The following is a 22,344-nucleotide window of genomic DNA, read 5'->3' on the forward strand; positions in this document are numbered from 1 at the left end:
GGAAGTTTCAACCTAGTTTTTTTTTCTTATACACGGGAAACACTGTTAAAGTGCTTCTTCAAGAGTCAGAAGGCACCACTGACAGTTGCCTGATACCGTGAATGCACACTGAAGAGTGAGGAAATTGTCTGGCATGATGCAAACAGTAATTGTTTATGTATCTTTATACAACTTCTCTTTAAAAAAAAGCAGCAACAAGTCATTACTTCAGTGCCAAAATTTACTTCTGTTTGGTTGATTCATTCATCCAGATGAATTTCTCCCTTAGAGCTGTGTGTGGCTTTTTATACACTGTACAATTCTGCAGTATAGCATTTTAGATTAGACTGGTAATCAGACGGTTTTCTAAGTTTTGAGCAGCCGATCCTGTTAAATACTCCTAAATTCTAGACAAATGGAATAATTAAATGCACTATCTTGAATGGAATACTCATCTGTGCGATGTAGAAATGGACTAGATTCCACAGAATTCAATTTGATACATAATGTCTTGTAGCAGATGTTATAACAAAATAACTTGCTTTTTGAACTACCTCACTGAGGCCATTAATGCTGTTCCTATAGTTGATTTTCTGGAGCAGGATGACACTTCATTGCTGTCCAAAGTGAGTTTGAACCTTTAACTCTCCAGAGTTTGTTCACTTTGTTGCTTATATTATTGCACTAGCTACTAAAGTCTTTATAGCTTCCTAAATAAATCTAATTGTTCAGAGTGCAGATTCTATATTTAGATAATGAACTGTATGAAATAAATAAAATAAGGGGATTTTTCTGGTCAGAGTTGCTGATATGTTGAATATCTTAATTATTTCTAATGTAAACCGTTTTGGTGCGTATTCTTAAAAACCTAGTCATTCAGCATAAAAGTTGACTTAAACAAATCCATTCTTAAATGTTTTCTTCTCAAAAATGCATCAGAGAATTGTTTTAAATACAGAATCTGTGAGGCTTCCGACAAATTCATGTAAATTGTAGTACAAACATAGTTTGTAATTCAGATAATATAGACAGTTTTCTAGTGTCCATTGAAGTAAGGTCCCCAAAATGTAGTCTGTTTTGTTTCTGAATGGGAAAAAAGGCAAAACATTAAGCTGTTCCACTGGCTGAATAGGAGAACTGAGGAAAATGAGGTCTTCTCTCATTATCTACACAATCCATACTGTCATCTGCAAAGAGAAAAATAAATTTTACATACACTGAATAATGCCACCTACATTTTGATTTTAAACAGAGTAGAGATTAATGATTTTCATGTCTTGGAACACATGCATTGTAGCTTCCCCCATACACCCCAAACTAAAAATATAGCTAAAGCTAGTAACAGAAAGGCATCAAACTTAAGACCTGCCTTGACTCTTTTTATTTAATGTAAGTCACAGAAGAAGTTAATTTTCAGCACAGAGATGTAGCTGTGTTGGTGTCCATTTAACATTGCTGGAAGTTGTATGGCTGAATCCATATTCACTGTACTGAATTTTCACCCCTCCGGGTCTAGTGGTACAAAGTGAATGCTACGTTACCATGGAAATAAGAGTATACTTAAAATAAAAAAGCACATTAGCCATTATGCAACAAGTGTTTGTTAATATACATGATGTGTGTGCATATGCATTTCTAAGCTTATGAATATTGCCGGTTGGAAGTTTTCCAACAGAATGTTTTTCTGTTGGAAAATGCCAATTCGTTGAAAATGAAATGTTTTGTGGAAACTTGTCAATTTGAACATTATTTTGCTTGGAAAAGAGCCAATGCAAAGTGTTCTGACATTTTCAGAATGAAGCATTTTGCTTTATCATTTTGAAACAACTTTTTAAAATTTTATTTTATATCAATTTTTGTAAAATGTCAAAATTAGAACGAAACTTTCTGATTTTACAAAGCTAAACATTTCAACTGACCTGAAATTATTTTTTTTTTCAGAATTTCATTTTGTAAGATATTTCATATATTTTCTTTTAGTTCCATTTCAGAACAGAAACCAAATTTTGAACTGTCAGAACTCCCCACGACAAAAAAATCCAGCTGCTACTCCGTTCTGTTTATGACGTTCTATGCCTGTGACAGGCACTAGACTGGAATTCTCCAGTTAGCTATGGAGTGGGGACACACTTCCCCAAAACACTAGACTGGAGAGACCACCAGTAGGGGTTGAGAGGGCAATTCAGTTTCTATGCCCAGTCAATGGTTTTTGGCATTTACGAGGACAGGGACTCAGACCACCAGATCGAATCACAGCTCACTGAGCAGCCACTGGATAACAACTTTCTGGTACTATCAATTAGAGATGGGCCCAGGGTGCAAAATTCAGTTCCAGATTTGTAAACATCCCAAAACTGGAGCTGGGATTTTGGTATGGACCCATCATTGCCACCATCCCAGATTTGAATAGGCAAATTAACAGTGAAAAGCTGCATATCGGTTTACTAACACCATGATCAAGTATAATCATACAGTTTAATTACTGTAGATGAAGAAACCCAGATGAATCTGAACAGACATTTCTTTGATCTTTTCTATAAGGCCAGATAACGCTACTGAATATTATCTTGGGGTGGGTCTAAAAGGAAAGTGAGAAATATTTAGAAAACTTTACCTTGGTCAGGTGGAGTGATTGTAATCATCTGTGCTGTAAATTCTTCATCAAAATACCTTGTGTCTGTTTCAGATGTAACTTGTGGTTTAAATGGAGGTATAAGCTGAAAGACGCAAAAATACTTCAAGCTTATAGTTTATTGAAATACATTCTTTATAGGTTGGCTTTGAATTTCAGCTATAAACCACAGTGACTTTTCCTATACTGCTAGTCAGGGCCGGCTTCAGGGTTTTGGCCGCCCCAAGCAGCCAAAAACAAAAAAAAAAAAAAAGCCGCGATCGCGATCTAAAAAAAGACGTGATTGCGATCTGCGGCGGCAATTCGGCGGGAGGTCCTTCACTCCCAGGCGGAGTGAGGGACCGTCCGCCGAATTGCCGCCGAATACCTGGAACTGCCGCCCCTGTCCCGAACGGCCGCCCCAAGCACCTGCTTGAGAAGCTGGTGCCTGGAGCCGGCCCTGCTGCTAGTAAAATCCTGGCTCATAGGAAACACACAAATACAATACAAAATGTGCATTTGCTGTTTATCGGATGTGAAAGGCTTTATTTCTAAATCGTGTTGGCAGTAGAAAGAGTTGTGAGCCGCTGATGCTACTTCAAGCAATAAATAAATAGCTGATATTTACAGTTAAGAAATTAATAGTCTGTTTTTAAAAAATAATATACAAACTATAGGCCTTATCCCCTCTGCTTTAGGCATGGGAGAGGGGCAAAAGGAGCGGAAAGCCTGCCTGATTGCCCAAAATTGTTCAGGGGGAGGGGAGCTGTACTTCAGTGGCATCACAGCTCCCTCGTATCCCATGGAAACAACTTGATATAAACTCTGCACTTCTGGAGCTCTGAAGGTTTAAGGGAAACTGGCATGGTCAGTGGAGAGCTTCTTACATTGCATCCTTCTCTGGCTAAACCATGAGTAGCACTAATAAGACCCTACGCTGTGCTGTTGAACTCTCTTGGGTCTGAGGGGTAGAAATCAGCCCCGTATAAGCAGGGAGTCCGGCAGCAGGACTCTAAGTAAACTGAGCTGCTTGAGTGGGGTGGGAGAGGAGAGAGCATGGGAAGTAGCACATCCACCATGCTGGTCTTATGCAGATGCAGCATTCCAAAGGATTTTGTAATGTGCAGTTTTGGAAGGCAATGTATCTGGTAGGCAAACCTTGTTCTGTTTCCCACTGCATTATACAGCAGAAACTTAGTGTGAAATCACATTCTGTAGCCCTTCCACAGAGGACATGATGTTGGGCATCAATTCACCCACCACTGGGGATAAATCTGGCAGTCGTAATAGCAACTACACTACACTAGGCAACACAACAATTGGGGAATGGGATCAAGAAAGCATATTGTATCCCACTGAAACTTCAGGGAAAAGGTTAGCTAGGCAGAACATTAAATCACTCAGGCCTGGTCTACAATTAAAAGATAGATCTACATAGCTATGGTGCTCAGAGGCATGAATAATCCACACCGTGAGCGCTGTAGCTATGCTGACCTAGTCACTGGTGTAGGCACAACGTCAAACAACATAAGGACGGCCGCACCGGGTGAGACCAACGGTCCATCTAGCAGAGTATCCTGTCTTCCAACAGTGGCCAATGTCAGGTGCTTCATAGGGAATCCACAGAACAGGCAATCATCAAATGATCCATCTCCTGTCGTTCAGTCCCAGCATCTGGCAATCAGAGGCTTAGGAACACCCAGAGCATTGGGTTGTATCCCTGACCATCTTGGCTAATAGCCTTTGATGGACTTATCCTCCATCAACTTGTCTAATTCTTTTTTGAACCCAATTATAATTATGGCTTTCACAACACCCCCTAGCAATGAGTTCCACAGGTTCACTCTGAGTTATGTAAAGTGCTACTTCCTTTTGTTTGTTTTAAACCTGCTGCCTATTAATTTCATTGGGTGACCCCTGGCTACTGTGTTACGTGAAAGGGAAAATAACACTTCCTTAGTTGCTACTGCAATACATACAATAAATAATATTAGGCCCCTTTAATTTTATTTCAGATTAGATTTAAAATTAAAGACAAAAATATGATCCACAGAGATCGAATCTGGTGATACTTCAAAGAAAAAACCTGAGAGGTTTAGAACCAACAATTCAACATTATGGGAAGTGAGAATACAACTGTTTTAAAAATGGCCCTTATTATAAATACCTAATACAGTTACAAGATGCAAACAATATACATATTTTAAGCCTAAATTTTAAAAACTAACTAGTCATTTTGGGTGCCCAATGATACCTTGAAGGAGTCTGAGGATCAGATAAGTACTCAGCAGTTTCAGAAATTCAGGCCCCTTTAAGAGGTCTCAATCATAGGACTGGAAGGGACCTCGAGAGGTCATCTAGTCCAGTCCCCTGCACTCATGGCAGGACTAAGTATTATCTAGACCATTCCTGACAGATGTTTGTCTAACCTGCTCTTAAAAATCTCCAATGATTGAGATTCCACAACCTCCCCAGGCAATTTATTCCAGTGCTTAACCACCCTGGCAGGAAGTTTTTCCTAATGTCCAACCGAAACCTCCCTTGCTGCAATTTAAGCCCATTGCTTCTTGTCCTATCCTCAGAGGTTAAGAAGAAGAATTTTTCTCCCTCCTCCTTGTAACAACCTTTTATGTACTTGAAAACTGTTATGTCCCCTCTCAGTCTTCTCTTCTCCAGACTAAACAAACCCAATTTTTTCAATCTTCCCCTCATAGGTCATGCTTTCTAGATCTTTAATAATTTTTGTTGCTCTTCTCTGGACTTTCTCCAATTTGTCCGCATCTTTCCTGAGATGTGATGCCCAGAACTGAACACAATACTCCAGCTTTTAATAGATTGGCACTATATTTGCCCTTTTCCAGTCATCTGGAATCTCTCCCATCTTCCATGACTTTTCAAAGATAATCGCTAATGGCTCAGATAGCTCAGATATCAATGTTAAGTACCCCAAATTATTGGACACTATTGAAAATGTAGGCTTTATAGTCTATATGTTATTAGAGGTACAGTACAATAGAAGGGAGCTCCATTTCATAAGATAACAATCCTATTCTCAAGTGATTCCAATCAGTATATTTTTTTGTGAGGATAAGCATCCTTTCTCCCCGATACTGAACCCCCAATATTCTGATCATCCATAAGGCAGTTTCTCCTCCGTCTAAGCAATAGCTTGGCCCTTTCTGCGTGTTCATTCTATCCATAACCCATTTAGCTAATGGTGGTTTTGGCACACGTGCTGCTCCCAGTCACTCTCGAAATTGTCTGCGGCACTGAGTCTCAGAATGCGTGAATGATTAAGGGCTCGGGCACTGCAGCAGAAACTTAAACTCTATGCTAGCGAATGACTAGGAACCGCAGAAGGAAACAGAAAACAAGTATAAGAGGTGTTTACAAAATATTTGTAAAATACAATCTAAGACAGGGTGAGTTGCACCTACAAAATGAGGGCAATATTTTTGTATATGGTCAGATTTGGATTATTGAACTGGGAGGGGAAATGGGAGACTGTAGCAAGAAGCTGTGAGGTTAGTTTTATTAAGTGGATTTGTCATGTTACTGAACAGGTCTCACTGCAGTAGCTCAGCAGACTATGGTTGAGAGGTGCCACTTGTAGCGTAATGCTGCTGCATGCCAGCATGAGATACGTGGACTTAAGTTGCTTACTAGCCAAGAGAAACTGGTGAGAAGATGCAATTAAAATATCAACGTTTACATAGAGTTTGTGGAAGGATGAAGTATTGCCCAGTTAAAATGCAGCCTTCTCCAAGGACAAATGGCAAAGATTTTCAGCAGGGATATTCTGATAAAGATTTTAAATTTCTGTGACTAGACAAACTCAGTCACGCCCAACTCCCTGTTGTTCAAAGCAAGGTCGTGTCTCCCAGGCTCAATTACACAGAAAATGTCCTTGTTCATACAAAACCTCAATTATGTAAACTTATTCAACATTTCCCAATGACACTGGGGAACCATGTCTGTCCCAGAGATTCATGTAGACTAATAGCATATTTCACTCACTATGGGGTGATATTCTATCACTTTCAGAAGGCCCTCCAGGCCACTTAAACCTGTCTCTTTGGCCTGCGCAGAGTGGGTATTTCTACAGTAGATAATGTCTTAGATCCAATTTCTGATTTGCCTGCTTGCTAGAAATGGGCCAAAGAGGTTGGGTTTTGGTTTTGCAAAGACTATGTCAGAGGTAGTCTTGATCCAGGCACTATTTTCTCCAGGGCAGCAAATGTCTGGAGGGATTGGAAAAAAATATCGAAGTTTTTGGCCCATCACCACTCTCTATAAGCTTCATGAAGATCATATTAAAAACAATATTCTTTACACTGAACTGTGTAAACTCTGCAATCAGAATGCTGGCATGCAGAAGTCCAAGACCTGATAAATTTACTGCAGACATTCTAAATGTGGCAGTCTCCTTTGATAGCTGTTCTTAAAAGGGATATTGTCAAGGCTAGTAGATCTAAAAATCAGACCTTCCAGACAGCTCTTTGTTTCCTGGCAGATGCACAAAAGGCAAATAAATGACTTGCTATCCCTCCAATTTGTTTGACTGCCTTAGTCTGGTGAGCAGACAGGGTATGGAATATACACAACTCCTATTCTCTCAAGAATCGAGATACTTGTAAATTTCAGAACTCTGCTTTCTGACAAGAATAGGGCAGGCAGAATGAGAGGCGCCCAGTAAAACATGCATGTGTGATCATGAATTAATACAGTTCTAGGCTGTATTAATTCTGCTTTTTACAGATCCAGACTAACATGGCTACCCCTCTGATACAGTTCTAGGGTTTGTTTTCCACTTGCCCAGCAGAAGAGTTCGAGTTCTGTCAGTTACAAGCCTTTCTTTAGGGGAAATGACAGATTTTCCAGGAGCAGAAGGGCAGAGTTATATTGTAAGTATTAAAAGGTGTATGTTTACAACAGGTTAAAATTTTAGCCTGGCAACCTGGATGGTGTCCTTTAAAAGGATCAATGTATGCTGAATGATGCATAGGTATTCAAGTGTGAAGCGTACAATGCTGAAATATTTCATCAGTATTCAGATGCATCTCTCTCCCTTCTGTAAAATGATATAAAGGGGCAACATCTTTCCTAATACAAGAGTTTTCTAGTATTAGGAACGTGCGTGTCATATTACACTTTGTTTGCTGTATCTTTTGCGTTCTCCAGGGGACTATTCGACATCTTCATAACTTTATCAACAAGGAGAGAGGGAAGTTTTGGAAGGAGAAGATAGGGTAACCTTTGTACTCCAAATACAATAGGAAAGCCAACGATGTTAATCTCTATTGGTATTATATGGAAACTGCTAACATATTATGATGTTAGTTATACTAAAAGGAATCCAACAGCTAAAACCCTGAACAGATCATACATTTCTATTAATTAATAAGAGACTTTCAGGTTAAAAAGAAATGATTATTTATGCTTATTGGGGCCCAAAGTTGGCTTTAGCACTTTACAAAACCAAGGGAAGATATGACTCTTGCCTCCTAATTAAATTAGCTCTGATATGATGCAGGGAAAATAAGACAGTACGGAGGGCAAAGAGGGATAACACGAATAAGGTCACAGAGTTACTCAACAGCTAGTACATGGCATGATGAAGTTGTTTCTCTTTTTATCACTAAATAGATGTCTGAGTTCCATGTGGGTGTCATGACAAAAGTGTTTGTGAGGAGGGACTTGAATGAGTGGAGGGAAATGCTCGGAAGAGGTAATCAAGGCAACGTGGAAAATGGCTCTAAGATAATGGAGGTGGAAGTGATTGAGGTCGACATCACTGACAGAGTAGTGGTTATGCCAGTCACATAGCAGCAGGTCAGTCTCTCTGACCCTCGGGGCTCCTGTTAGAGAACATGGGGGCGGGGCTTCAGAAAAGTAGGTGACAAACCATGAATTCAGATACTTAAAATTGTCCTTCCCTTCTTCGTCACAAACCCCTTATTAGAACTCAACTAACTTTAAAAAAAAAAAAATCCAAGTTTTACTTCTCTGTGTTTACGTTATTTGTCTGATCGAGTCTATTTGCATTATTCAAACAGAGAGAAATGCAAAAAGCAAAAAACAGTTTCACTATTATTTCTGGTTAGTTTCATGTTCAGATTCTCAGGCACTGGTTCAATGAGCCAGTTTCTGGGCTTCAAGCATCTTAGGGGTATCGCTGGTTAAAGAGAAAACTGTTTCAACTATAATTAAAACAAAATTAATGGAAACCAGTTTTGTAAAAGCTTGCGTTCACAAAAAACTAATATTTTGAGCCATTTTTGACTTAACAGAATCTCGTTTACTCTTATTGTTGATTTAAATATGTTTTCTTTAGCAGGAATTTTTTAGTTAGAAATAAAGAACTATATTGCTGTAAGAACTATAACAATTCTGGCTTAGAAAAGCTGATTCAGAAATGTAGCAAACCTTTTTTATGAAGTAATCTTCAATAGCCAATGTAGGGACCACCTTAAAAACATATTCAGTTTCTCCACAAACCCACTTTACATCAGAGGAATTATTATAAGTACCTTTTTCTCATATACGTCTTGCCAAACAATGCCAGAAAAAAATTTGTGTTGCATAATCTCCTTTGCGTCATCAGAGCCACCACCTAACCTGTTTTGGGGCAAAAAAAAAAACCATTTGAGCATATGTAGTTTTCAAATAAGGTTATTACTGAGAAGTGAGGAAGTCATGGGTTATATGGTTAAGTAACCAACAGTTTATCAGTTTCAGGTCTGAGAATGAGCCTTTACCTTGATGCATTTGTTTCGTGTACTAAGACTCATGAATACCGTTTGAGTGTCCATTTCAGACTTCAACATGCTTTCAAAACCTCTAGTGGAACTATTTTTAAGAGATAAATTATTGATACAGAAAAAGATGCATCTAAAATTTGTGCTTCAAAAGATCTGACCTCAAAATGAAGTTCTATTATGTGACTTTAAAAGTGGGCTTCTCCTACGCAACATCTCTGCTCTAATTCATATTTGTTTTAGTGGGAAAAGTAAGTTATTACTTTTAGCATGCAGAGCTTGTGCATGCCTATGGGAGAGTGAGCTGGATTCTAGTCCTTCTTGTGCATTAAGTTTTACTGTGTTCCAATCAGTTACACCTGGCAACTAGGAAAAGGGAATGAGGTTTGCTCAGGTGTAAATTAAGGCTAAAATCTGAAAATAATGGGAGTTATACCATAGAAATGAAGAAAGGCAGAATTTGACCTGCACAACCCTAATAATTTGTTGGAAGCATAACTTACAGGCCATCAAAAAACTCTTTGTGGAAATATTTGATATGATTCATAGATTCCAAGGCCAGAAGGGACCACTGTGATCATCTAATCTGACCTCCTGTATAATACAGGTCATAGAACTTCCCCAAAATAATTCCTAGATCAGACCTTTTCGAAAAACATCCAATCTTGATTTAAAAATTGCCAGTAATGGGGAATGCACCACGACCCTTGGTAAATTGTTCCAGTGATTAATTACTCTCACTGTTAAGAAGCTGTTATGGAAGATAATGAAACACAAACACAGAACCCCATGTTGCCATTTTAGTCAACTTTCAGAGAAGAGCTGAAGCTTAAAAATACATTTTGTAACAAGAGTTGAGTGAGCCCTGACTGAGGTAGCCAGCCTTCCTTCTAACTCTGTTACAAGGAGTAGTCACTTCTCAGTGTGCTGGGATATTTTCTTGGAAGCCCAACTCATCTTAACGACCAACAGTGAAAGACACAAGGTTTTTAAAAGAAACTGAATTATGCAACCTGATGTAAACGTAAATTATAAGACGACATTTGGTGCTATGATAACACAAATAAATAATAATATCAAGTTGTACACAAACAGTACCCTCCTTCCTGGATTCAGGGAAACACAATGGGTTTTCTATTGATTTAAATTATATCGAGATGGGGCACTTTTATTACGATAGAGTCTTCACACAGACATGACCCAACATAATTACAGATATAAATTAAAACAACTTAGTTATTTTTGTTCCAATTAACGTGTAGAGAAGCCCTGAGTCAACAGGAGTTTGAACTTTATTATATGGGTGAAATGCTTTCTCTTCAAGACTGAGCCACATTATCCAAACAACACAAAAAGCATGTTCTTCTGGAACAAAACACACAGAGATCAACAGGCTTCTCGCTCACCTATCACCTTCAGACAGGTGATAGATGAAATTCACAGATATTAAGGCTGGAAGGTACCATTTCAACCATTATGATCATCTAGTCTGACCTCCTGCATATGGCGCCCACCACCATAATTTCTGAGCACCTCATGAACTTTAATGTATTTATCCTCCCAAACACCCCTGTGTAGTAGGGAACTACTATTATCCCCATTTTACAGATGAGAAGCTGAGCCACAGAGCGGCTAAGTGACTTGCCCAGTCACACAGGAAATCTGGTAGAGCCGGGAACTGAACTCACTACTACAAGTCCCAGGCTAGCACCTTACCACTGGGCCACACTTCCACACAAGCCACAACACAATTTCACTCTGCAATTCTTGAAATCCTAACTATGGGTATAAATAAGACTATAAAAGCAATACACCATTAAAAGTTTACAGCGAGATATTACAACGATTAAATGAGAACAGAGACCTAGAAAAAACTATAGTCTAAATCAGGGTGAATAAAAAATCAGTTTAAAAAAAAAATCAGATTTTTTTTTTTATTTAAATTGGATTTTTTTGATAAAATGCTTTTTGAGGAAAAAAACTAAAGATAAAGATACATTATAGATCAAAGATATCTCATCATGGAATAGGGATTATAAATTCTAATTCTATAAGTATGAGACAATATATTCATGTAATGTTTAAGAAAAGTTTTGTAAATGAGTTCCAATAGTTCATGGATTAGGGACCCAATCTTATGCGGTTCCAGGGACTTCTGTATAGATTATTTAGGTTAATCTTTCTATCTACCCAATGGGACTCAGTGCTCAGTCTAGACGATACCATCAGAGATGATTAGTTTTGCAGTTCTCAAACTGTGGATTTATGTATCCAGAGATAACATTCTTGTTAACAGCAAAAATGTTTTTAAATAAATAATATATAGAGGTGAGAAATAACTGACCTCAACCCTATAGTCCCTCTGCAAATTTGTGTACACAGAGTCAATCCCTTACCTCTCTCTAAAAGTGAAAAGTTTCAGAAAGTTCAATGAATAGACGATTGTTGGGGGCAGAATAGAACTGGACAAGGAGAAGAAGTCTGGAGATAAATGTGAGAAGGGAGGGACAGGCAGTGGAAACAAAAGTGAAACTGTTTGAGCAGCATATTCCAGATGTCTTGAGGTTTTTCTGAGTGTAGCCTTCATTGATTTGAGATCTACCATACCATTCTCTCACTAGAAGGGAAAACCTATAATGGCAGCAGGCCGTAAAGGAGACCCAGTTTGGGAATATTTTAATGAAGTTCCTCTACCTGTGGGCAAGACAGGCATGCGTCCAAAATGCAAACAGTGCAACAAAGAAGTGCAAGGCCTGGTTGCCCGAATGAAACAACATCATGAGAAGTGTTCCTTCTCAGGAGGAAGCTGCATTGACGATGATGAAAGGAAGATGTCTGAACATGCAGGATCTTCAGATTGGTAAACTTTTATTTCATACTTCTTTCTTAAGGACTGCCTGTCTTCCTTCTGGACTATTCTTGAATTCTCATGTTTGAGCAAAAAATATAGTTGTTACTCTATGGTACTATCATTTTAGATGCAATTGTGATAAAAAAATAGATAGCTGAAATAAGCAGATCTTCCTGTTACAATTTCACCTTTAAAGTAGTACTGAGTGTCAGTGAATGCAATGGGTAATACTAAATGAGCAGTATGGTAATAATAATTAAATAACTGCATTGACTTATTTTGTTTAGGGGAATCCATCCTCATCATACAGGATTCTGAAAACTATCCACCTTCAAGATCACCATCATTTTCTATAGTTGCAGAGTTATCTGCCAGTGATAGTGTTTCAGTCACATCATGTATGTCACATAGCCACAGTATATCACCTGTAGCAAAAAGAAAAAAACCCCTCCATCATCCTGAAACAACCATAGATAAGTTTGTGATAAGAACCAGCAGATTACAAAAAGAGGTAATTGATGAAAAAATTGCCCAGTTTGTTTATGCAACAAACTCTCCTTTCCGTATGATTGAGAACCCACACTTCATAAACATGGTTCAGTCATTAAGACCAGGATACAGTCCACCCAACAGAGCAGATGTTGCATGCAAACTGCTGGATAAAGTGTATGAAAGAGAAATTGAGCAGTGTGCAAAAGGTCTAGGAGGGTGAAATTGTTAACCTGAGTCTTGATGGGTGGAGCAATGTCCACAATGGTCCTGTTGTATGTGCTTGTGTGACAACAGAAGAAGGGAATGTCTTCCTTACAGAAACAATTGATACATCAGGAAATGCACACACAGCAGAATACTTACAAGAAGTAGTAGTAAAAGCTATAAGAAACCGTGAAAAAAAATTCAAATGTCTAGTACGCAGTTTGGTCACAGACAATGCTGCACATATATCCAAGATGAGAAGAAATTTAGGAGAGAGTGAAGAGAATCCCAAGCTAATAACATACGGTTGCAGTGCTCATTTGCTGCAGCTCCTAGCCAAAGACTTTAGTGTTCCAGAAATAAAGGCTAATGTTGAAATTGCAAAATACTTCTGTAACAACCACTTTGCAGCAGCTGCTCTGAAAAGAGTGGGAGGAACCAAGCTAACTCTCCCACAAGACGTGCGATGGAACTCGGTAGTGGACTGTTCTGAGCACATATCAAGAACACCTTTAATTGGATGACAGTTTATGAACAAAATGGTGAAAAAATAGATGGCACTCTCAACATTGGGCTTAAGAGAAATGTTGAACACGTGCTGAGTACCCTGAAGCCTATTTCTGTAGCTCTGAACAAAATGCAGGGAAATAGCTGTTTTATTGCTGACGCTGTTGAAATTTGGAAGGAACTGAGTGAGATCTTAAAAAGAAATATGCAAATTACAAGCAATAAAAAAAACGAATGGGACAAGCTCATTTTCTTGCAAATATTCTCAATACTCGGTACCAGGATCAAACCTTAACTGCTGAAGAAGAGGAGTTGGCTATGACACAGGCATCCAGCAATCATCCCTCCATAATGCCAACTATAATACACTTCAGAGCTAAGGGTGAACCATTCAAGAAATATATGTTTGCTGATGATGTTTTAAAAAAAGTCACACCAGTGAACTGGTGGAAGTCACTTAAGCACTTGGATTCAGAGACTGTTGAAGTGATAATCTCACTTTTAACAGCAGTAGCTTCTTCTGCCGGTATAGAAAGAATATTTTCTTCTTTTGGACTAATTCATTCCAAATTGAGAAATCGTTTGGGACCTGAAAAAGCAGGAAAGCTTGTTTTTCTTTTCCAGATTATGAACAAACAGGAAAATGAAGGTGAAGACGACTGAGTTAGCTACAGAAGCCAATATTTTAAGTTTCTCATGTTGACCTGGCTGACATAGTCGATTTAATTTTTCTTGTTTTTTTTAAAATATTTCATTTAACTATTTTAGTTAAAAACAATTTTAAAAAAACAAACCTGATTTTAAAAAACGTGAATGTTTAACTAAATTCAAAAATTCATATGCTTGTTTTGTTAAAATATTATATGTTTGCTTTTGAAGAAAAAAATCCAGAATACATAATGTTGTTTTAGTTAAATAAAACAATTTAAATGTCTCTGTCAGTCAGCTCCCAGACTACTGCACTGGGCAGCACAGCATGGGGAGGAGGTGACCAGCCCTCTGTAGAGAAAGAAATGGTTCAGGGCTACTTAGAAAAGCTGGACGAGCACAAATCCATGGGGCCGGATGCGCTGCATCCGAGGGTGCTAACGGGGCTGGCGGATGTGATTGCAGAGCCATTGGCCATTATCTTTGAAAACTCATGGCGATCGGGGGAGGTCCTGGATGACTGGAAACAGGCTAATGTAGTGCCCATCTTTAAAAAAGGGAAGGAGGATGATCCAGGGAACTACAGGCCAGTCAGCCTCACCTCAGTCCCTGGAAAAATCATGGAGCAGGTCCTCAAGGAATCAATTCTGAAGCACTTAGAGGAGAGGAAAGTGATCAGGAACAGTCAGCATGGATTCACCAAGGGCAAATCATGCCTGACTAACCTAATTGCCTTCTATGATGAGATAACTGGCTCTGTGGATGAGGGGAAAGCAGTGGACGTGTTATTCCTTGACTTTAGCAAAGCTTTTGATACGGTCTCCCACAGTATTCTTGCCAGCAAGCTAAAGTAGTATGGGCTGGATGAATGGACCATAAGGTGGATAGAAAGCTGGCTAGATCGTCGGGCTCAACAGGTAGTGATCAATGACTCCATGTCTAGTTGGCAGCCGGTATCAAGCGGAGTGCCCGCAGGGTCGGTCCTGGGGCCGGTTTTATTCAATATCTTCATTAAATGACCTGGAGGATGGCATGGATTGCACCCTCAGCAAATTTGCAGATGACACTAAACGGGGAGGAGTGGTAGATATGCTGGAGGGTAGGGATAGGATACAGAGGGACCTAGACAAATTAGAGGATTGGGCCAAAAGAAATCTGATGAGGTTCAACAAGGACAAGTGCAGAGTCCTGCACTTAGGACGGAAGAATCCCATGCACTGCTACAGACTAGGGACCTAGTGGCTAGGCAGCAGTTCTGCAGAAAAGGACCTAGGGGTTACAGTGGATGAGAAGTTGGATCTGAGTCAACAGTGTGCCCTTGTTGCCAAGAAGGCTAACAGCATTTTGGGCTGTATAAGTAGGAGCATTGCCAGCAGATCCAGGGACGTGATCATTCCCCTCTATTCAGCATTGGTGAGGCCTCATCTGGAGTACTGTGTCCAGTTTTGGGCCCCACACTACAAGGAGGATGTGGAAAAATTGGAAAGAGTCCACCGGAGGGCAACAAAAATGATTAGGGGGTTGGAGCACATGATTTATGAGGAGAGGCTGAGGGAACTGGGATTATTTAGTTTGCAGAAGAGAAGAATGAGGGGGGATTTGATAGCTGCTTTCAACTACCTGAAAAGGGGTTCCAAAGAGGATGGATCTAGACTGTTCTCAGTGGTACCAGATGACAGAACAAGGAGTAATGGTCTCAAGTTGCAGTGGGGGAGGTTTAGATTGGATAACTTTTTCACTAGGAGGGTGGTGAAGCACTGGAATGGGTTACCTAGAAAGGTGGTGGAATCTCCTTCCTTAGAGGTTTTTAAGGTCAGGCTGGACAAAGCCCTGTTTGGGATGATTTAGTGGGGGATTGGTCCTGCTTTGAGCAGGGTGTTGGACTAGATGACCTCCTGAGGTCCCTTCCAACCCTGATATTCTATGATTCTATGTTCTCCTCCTAATACAACATGGCAAGAAAAATCCTCCAAATATTAATGATTAACCTCCCAGTGACTTCATAAATATCTGCTTCAATTACCTTTGGTAAATGAAATAACCAAACAATCATTCGTTTTCTGATATAGCTGTAAAACGAATCTGAAAAGTTTTCAAAATAAATCACTTTAAAAATGTATAGTGTGTATCTTCTAAAAATGAAACCTACATCTATCTCTGAGTTGTGAAGAATATGTATTAAGGTTATAACAACCAACAAGAATGCACTTTTATGTAGAAATCCATGATTAAATCGAGTCTTCCTGACTAATTATTTAAATCATGATTTAAATCAATTTGATTTAAAATCAAATCCACTCTGGTCTAAATGGCTGTCATTACTGAGTGCTAAACATTTGTTTGTTTTTGTTTGCTTCCATCTAAGTTCAAGGACCTTTATTTTGTGCTTCAACCTAAGTTCAAAAGAGAAAAATTATCATAAGGAAGGTGCTTAGAAAAATGTGCATTCTCTGAACTTATAAAACTGCATGCAGCCTAGAAGTTATTTTAATGATCTGACTGCAAATATCTGTGCTCCAGAAGTGAAAGATAGACAGCTGTCATTCTGAAGAGAAACCAAGTGCAAATACAGTAATCATTCTGCATACCTAAATCACTGACAGGGTTATAATTAGGGCCCTACCAATTTCACGGCGGTGAAAAATGTGTCATGGACCATGAAATAAGCCCTTCCCCATGAAATCTGATCTCGCCTTTGCTGCTGGGAGTGCCCCAGTCAGGGGGCTCCTAGCTGCGAGTCCCTGCTGGGCTGGGAAGGGACAGGACTTGTCCTTCCCTGGCATGGCAGCTCGGGGTGGGGAAAGGGGAAGATCAGACCCACTTCCAGGTACCTTTTGGATTGGGACCCAAAGGTTACAACACCTAAAATTTCAGATGTAAACAGCTAAAAACATGAAATTGACCAATTTTAAAACCCTCTGTTTGCGAAATTGATCAAAATGATTGTGAATTGGTAGGGCTCTAGTTATAAAGAAACACAATAAAAAAGCGTACTGAATCATGGATAGGCAGTGTCATCTCAGCTAACACATCGATATAAGGGTTTAAACAATGCTGAGCACCCATTTCCATTCACAGTTTTAAAAAAAATATAGTACTAGTTCTTCATTTTAACAATCTCAACTCTACTGCAGCATGGTTCTGATCCAGAAAAGCATTTAAGCATGTACTTAACTTTAAACATGCCAGTAGTCCCACTGATAGTGAGCTTGTGCTTAAATACTTTCTGGGCCAAGACCGCACAAGATGGGATACAATGAGACTATCATCTGGAAGGTCTTTTACACCATTAACCACTAGGTTCTTGATTGTCTTCTGCTGGTTGCTCATTTGGGGTCTTCCCCAGTTACATTTTATCCAGCAGACTCTTAAATCACTTTATTCTCTAGTTGGTCTCCACTTATTTCCAATATATACTGTTATGCTAAAATATTTAGCAACTCCAAAATCTCCAACACAATATTTTAATATTCCCCTGCAGGGCTTTCAAGACATAACTCATTGTTATTAAAATCCTTATCAGTCACCACAATAGATATTCCCTAAGGTCCACCTTGCGTATAGGAAGATCTAATCATTGCTAGCACCAGGCTGATGTAGGTGTTAAATGGCACACTTTGTTCCTTCCAAATGCTCTTCGTTTCACTTGAATGCTGCAGAGAAGAATGACATTTTGGCAGGAGGCTCACATTTTGTGGAACCCAAGGAGCAGAATTCCTTCCATTTCCAGTTTGTATTGTTGCTAGAATCCACTGCTTCACAAGTGTCTCCAATTCCTATGTAGTCCCAAATCAACACTAACTTAAGCCACTTTTCATTACTAGGTCTTAAAGTGATCCCTCTGACTTTATGATAAAGACCACATCCTCAATACACCTAAGATTACAGAATCTGCTTCCTTCCATTCAAATTCTACCATTCCAACCCTGAAAAGCACTCTACACATACTGGTTAAACAAATGCATTAAACACACTGAAGTGCTGTGGAACTCTTTTGCCTACATTTTAACAGACAAGGTGGGTGAGGTAATATCTTTTATTGGACCAGCTTCTGTTGGTGAGAGGGACAGGTTTTTGAGTTACACAGAGATCTTTTTCAGGTCTGGGAAAGGTACTGAGAGCAACACAGCTAAATACAAGAATAGACAGTTTAGCATAAGTAGTTAGAATAATATGTGGGAAGGGATCATTCAAGGTGAAGTGGTCCATTAACACCCCTGTAGTCATAGGACAAAAAGGGGGGTCAGTGGGTTACGGATTGTTGTAATAAGCCACAAATCCAGTGCCTTTATCGAGACCATGATTTTTAGTGTCTAGTAAAATTATGAATTTAAGCTCCCAGGCTCATCTTTTGAAAGTGTTGTGCAGGTTTCCTTTGAGGAAGAGAACTACTAAGTTAGATACAGAACGATCGCTTTGTCAAAAATGTTCACCCACAGGTGATAGGGTGTTTTTGTCCTTTATCATTTTCCTCTGAGAATTCATTTGAGAGTGTAGTGATTGTCTAGTTTCACTCACATAGTTGTTATTGGGGCATTTATAGTGCACTGGATGAGGTACACCACATGTTGCGTGGGATCCATGGATCTTGAAAGATGTGTTGTGGGGGGTGTTGATCATTGTAGCAGTGGAGATAGAACAACAGATGCAAAACTTGCAGACCTATCAGGGTCCGATGCATCCTGATCTGTGGGGAGCTTCCTGGTGCTGATGAGCTTGGATAGGATGGGGAGTTGTGTGAAGGCCAGAAGAGAGGATTCAAGAAAGGTACCTTTCAGAATGGGGTCCCCATCAAGTATGGGTTGGTAGGTGACAATTAAGAGTGTGCAGTCAGAGGGGGTTTTATTTCTGCATTGAAGCAGGTTTTCTTGGGGTATTTGGGTAGTCCGTGCCATGATGTGATCTACTTCTCTGGTGGAATGTCCTTGTTTGGTGAAGATAGTTTTAAGTGTGTTAAGGTGTATATCCCTGACTTTCTCCTCAGGGCATATTCTGTGGTATCTGAATGCCTGGCTGTAGATAACATATCTTGGTGTGTTTGAGGTGCTACTGTATCTATGAATGTAGGTGTGGTGATCCGTGGGTTTCTTATATATAGTTGTCTGAAGGGTTCCATTATTGAAGTTGATTGTGGTGTCCAGGAAGTTGTTAGTGTGGTTGTGTTCCAGAGTCAGTTTAATGGATGGGTGATGGTGGTTGAAGTTGTGGTGGAAATCGATGAGGGAGTTGAAGTCATCTGTCCAGAAAATAAAAATATCATTGGTGGTATCTCAAGAATATCATTGGATTTGGGGTGCATTTGTCTATAAATTCTTCTTCAAGGTGACCCATGAAGAGGGTGGCATATTGGGGAGCCATCCTAGTACCCAGGGCTGTTCCCATGGTTTGGACAAATTGTTTGTTGTTGAATGTAAAATTGTTATGGGTGAGGATGAAATAGATGAGTTTGGTGATGTGTTTGTGGGGGGATGGATATCTGAGAGTTTACCATTGTCTTGTAGATATTTGAGGCAGGCAGTGATGCAATTATTGTGAGGGATGTTAGTTGATAGGGAAGTGACATCCATGGTGTTAAGGATTGGTGTTCAGAGGGAGGTTATTAATGTTGTAGAGTTTCTGGAGGAAGCTGTCCCTTTATGTGCTGGGTGGTTAGGATGGTTTCTGAGTTCCAATATTCCTTCAGTAAGAATGCTGTGGCTAGATGATGGGTCTGCCGGGGTTCCTTTGTTTGTGTATCCTGGGAAGCACGGAGAAGATCCGTGGAGTGGTGTCACAGGGAGGTCTCCCACCTTAGATACAGACCACACTCACTCCAGATCACCTTCACCACCACCATGCTTTATGATTGTGTTCATTCAGGCTACTGACTGTCCTACTGTTTACACATATACAAGTCTTAGTCACTTCCCTTCTTACTTCTGGGGTAAAAGGGAGTGGTACTAGCAGCAACCAGCTCTGCTTTCTTTGAGGCTCTGCCAGCTCCCTCCCCCTTTCCAGGGCTTCCTTCCTCTCTATTTATCTGCTACCAGCTGCTGGGGTTGCTTCTCCTAAATAGCCATTCAGCTGTGGCCCTACTTGTTATCTGGTCTTCCACTTAGATCCCAATTAAATTTGTGGGGATTTGAGTGACAGGTTACTGAGTCAACTCCTGACTCAGAACCCCTGTCACAGGTGGGCTCGTGGGGGATGAGTTTGTAGAATTTCTTTTACTGTTGTTTGAGGAAGGATTTGAGGATATCTTTAAACTCCTGGGTAAATTGCGGTGTGGGGTCTTCTTTGAGTTCTTTATAGTAGGTGGTGTCAGAGAGTTGTTGGTTGGCCACATTCACGTAGTCATCATGGTTGAGGACTACGATGGCACCTCCTTTGTCTGCTGGTTTGATCACTATCTAGCAATTAGATTTCAGGGAGTGTATAGCTGTCTTCTCGGCAGTGGAGAGATTGTGTTGGATGTGATCTTTGTTAAGGATTTCACAGTAAATTTTTTTGTGAAACAAAAATGTAATGATCAAGGGCGTGGTTTCGTCTGCTCTGTGGTGGTCAGTCAGATTATTATTTTCTCTTATGATTGTCACGGGGGACATGATAACTGAGTGGTTTCGGAATTGTTGAAAGAATTCTTTGAGGCAGAGTCGGCAAAAGAATTCTTCTAGTCCTCCGCATGTCAGTATGGTATCAGGTTCTGTGGTGGTTTAACCACTCCGTTTTGCCTGTAGTTCTGACAATTACTGTCTGGTCAGAATTAAGTCTATGCAAACTTTCAGTGAGAGACCATCACCATTCCAAATGGGCTTCTCCCCCATTTGCAGAGCTCTGTGAACATGCAGCATTTTGTGTGAAATGTTTACATCGGCAAAGTTTCCATCAAAACTAGAAATGACTTTTTTTTTAATTGCATTTTTGAAAGTTTTAAAGCTAACTTTTCATGGTGCATTTCAAATTTCCAGCTGGGATTGGTTACATGGGCACCATGAATTGTTCATTGCTTGGTTCCACAATGGGGTGAGCACGTTCCAAGTGCTCAGGAGGATCAGCTCAGCAGTGGGAGTGGCTGCAGGTTGCCAGAGGGAAAAATTATTTATTTGAATAAGGACCTGAGCTTGGAGACTTCTCTCTAGCAGCCATGCACAAGGACTGAGGGTTTGTATCTACCTTGTCTCCCCATGAGCAGTATTAGCTGCAGGAACAGACTCTGTGCTGCTCCCTCCTGTATGGAAGATAGAGCCACTTATTAATTATTATTTTGGGTTGGAAGGGCAATGATCTACTGCACATGCACCTATGAGGGTGAAAATACGCCTTGTCATCTACGTTCAGATATCTAAGATGTATCGACAATAGAATACGACTCCCAAGTTTTTGCTTTAAACATTATCTTCTCTTCACTGCTTCTTTGTAAGATAGGTAGGTTGGATGAAGAAGCAGTGGATTGTGGGAAATTTCAAAAGGCCACCCAAGCATTGTAGACCAGTAGCAGGAGGACTATTTAACTAATTCATCTCGTCCATGCTCATTTTGGTGCTAAACTGGTTCAGACTGAAATGGTTTAGACTAAACCAGTTCATACACCTGCCTCTACTCTGTCTAGATCTGCTGAAGTACTGTGTGCACATAGGAAGTGCTTTACAAGCATTATGCAGGGCTTAAATGAGTTCTTAGGTCACATTTCTCTAGGTGAAGACAAAGCTTTAGTATTTGTGACATGCTTTAACTCTGGATTTGCACACTTTCAAAGGTTTGGGTTTCTTGTAAGGTTAGGTTCATGCACTCAAACCACTGGCATGTGCCTGCAGCCTTAACAACATTCTTTGCAGGGAAGTAACAGTAACTAGAAACAATGAGATGCAGCAGCACTCTGGGTTGATAAAAGGAGTAACCCGATTTCAAAACTGATGGAGGTTCATGATGCTCTGCTGAGAGGCTCAGTAGCTGTGGGAGCTCACTTTCTATCTTTTAAAGGTGGACCTACAAATTGCTGAAAATTCTGTTTCTCATTCCTCTCTGATGACAAGGACAGAAAGTGCCAATAACAGAAGAGCGAAGGAAAGAAAACTTGGGGTAATGACTTTCAGAGCTTGGAATGTGAGAATACAAACATTTGAGACCATCTTTATCTGGTGGGCTGGACGTGCTGGGACACAGAATTACCATGAGAAGGGTCAAAATCCAGGTATAAAATCTGCAGGTGCTGAGATTCCTCCAATTTCAGCAAGGCTGAGACTCAGAGCAGGGATCGGCAACGTTTCAGAAGTGGTGCGCCGAGTCTTCATTTATTCACTCTAATTTAAGGTTTC

General features: G+C 40.0%; 1 protein-coding gene across 1 annotated transcript in view; it reads right to left on the bottom strand.

The window, feature by feature from the left end:
* Nucleotides 1-297: 297 nt before the first annotated feature.
* AKT1 (AKT serine/threonine kinase 1) overlaps nt 298-22,344 on the bottom strand; it is a 106,357-nt gene continuing 84,310 nt past the window's right edge. Inside the window, exons 11-13 of the mRNA XM_029912098.1 lie at nt 9,121-9,208; nt 2,594-2,696; nt 298-1,166 (exon numbers count right to left, since the gene is read on the bottom strand). Coding sequence (XP_029767958.1) covers nt 1,087-1,166; nt 2,594-2,696; nt 9,121-9,208 — 271 coding nt within the window. The 3' untranslated portion in view covers nt 298-1,086. The remainder of the gene's footprint in view (nt 1,167-2,593; nt 2,697-9,120; nt 9,209-22,344) is intronic.

This window comes from Terrapene carolina, unplaced genomic scaffold (genome assembly GCF_002925995.2).
Source record: "Terrapene carolina triunguis isolate 2854851 unplaced genomic scaffold, T_m_triunguis-2.0 Scaffold189, whole genome shotgun sequence".
Classification (NCBI taxonomy): domain Eukaryota; kingdom Metazoa; phylum Chordata; order Testudines; family Emydidae; genus Terrapene; species Terrapene triunguis.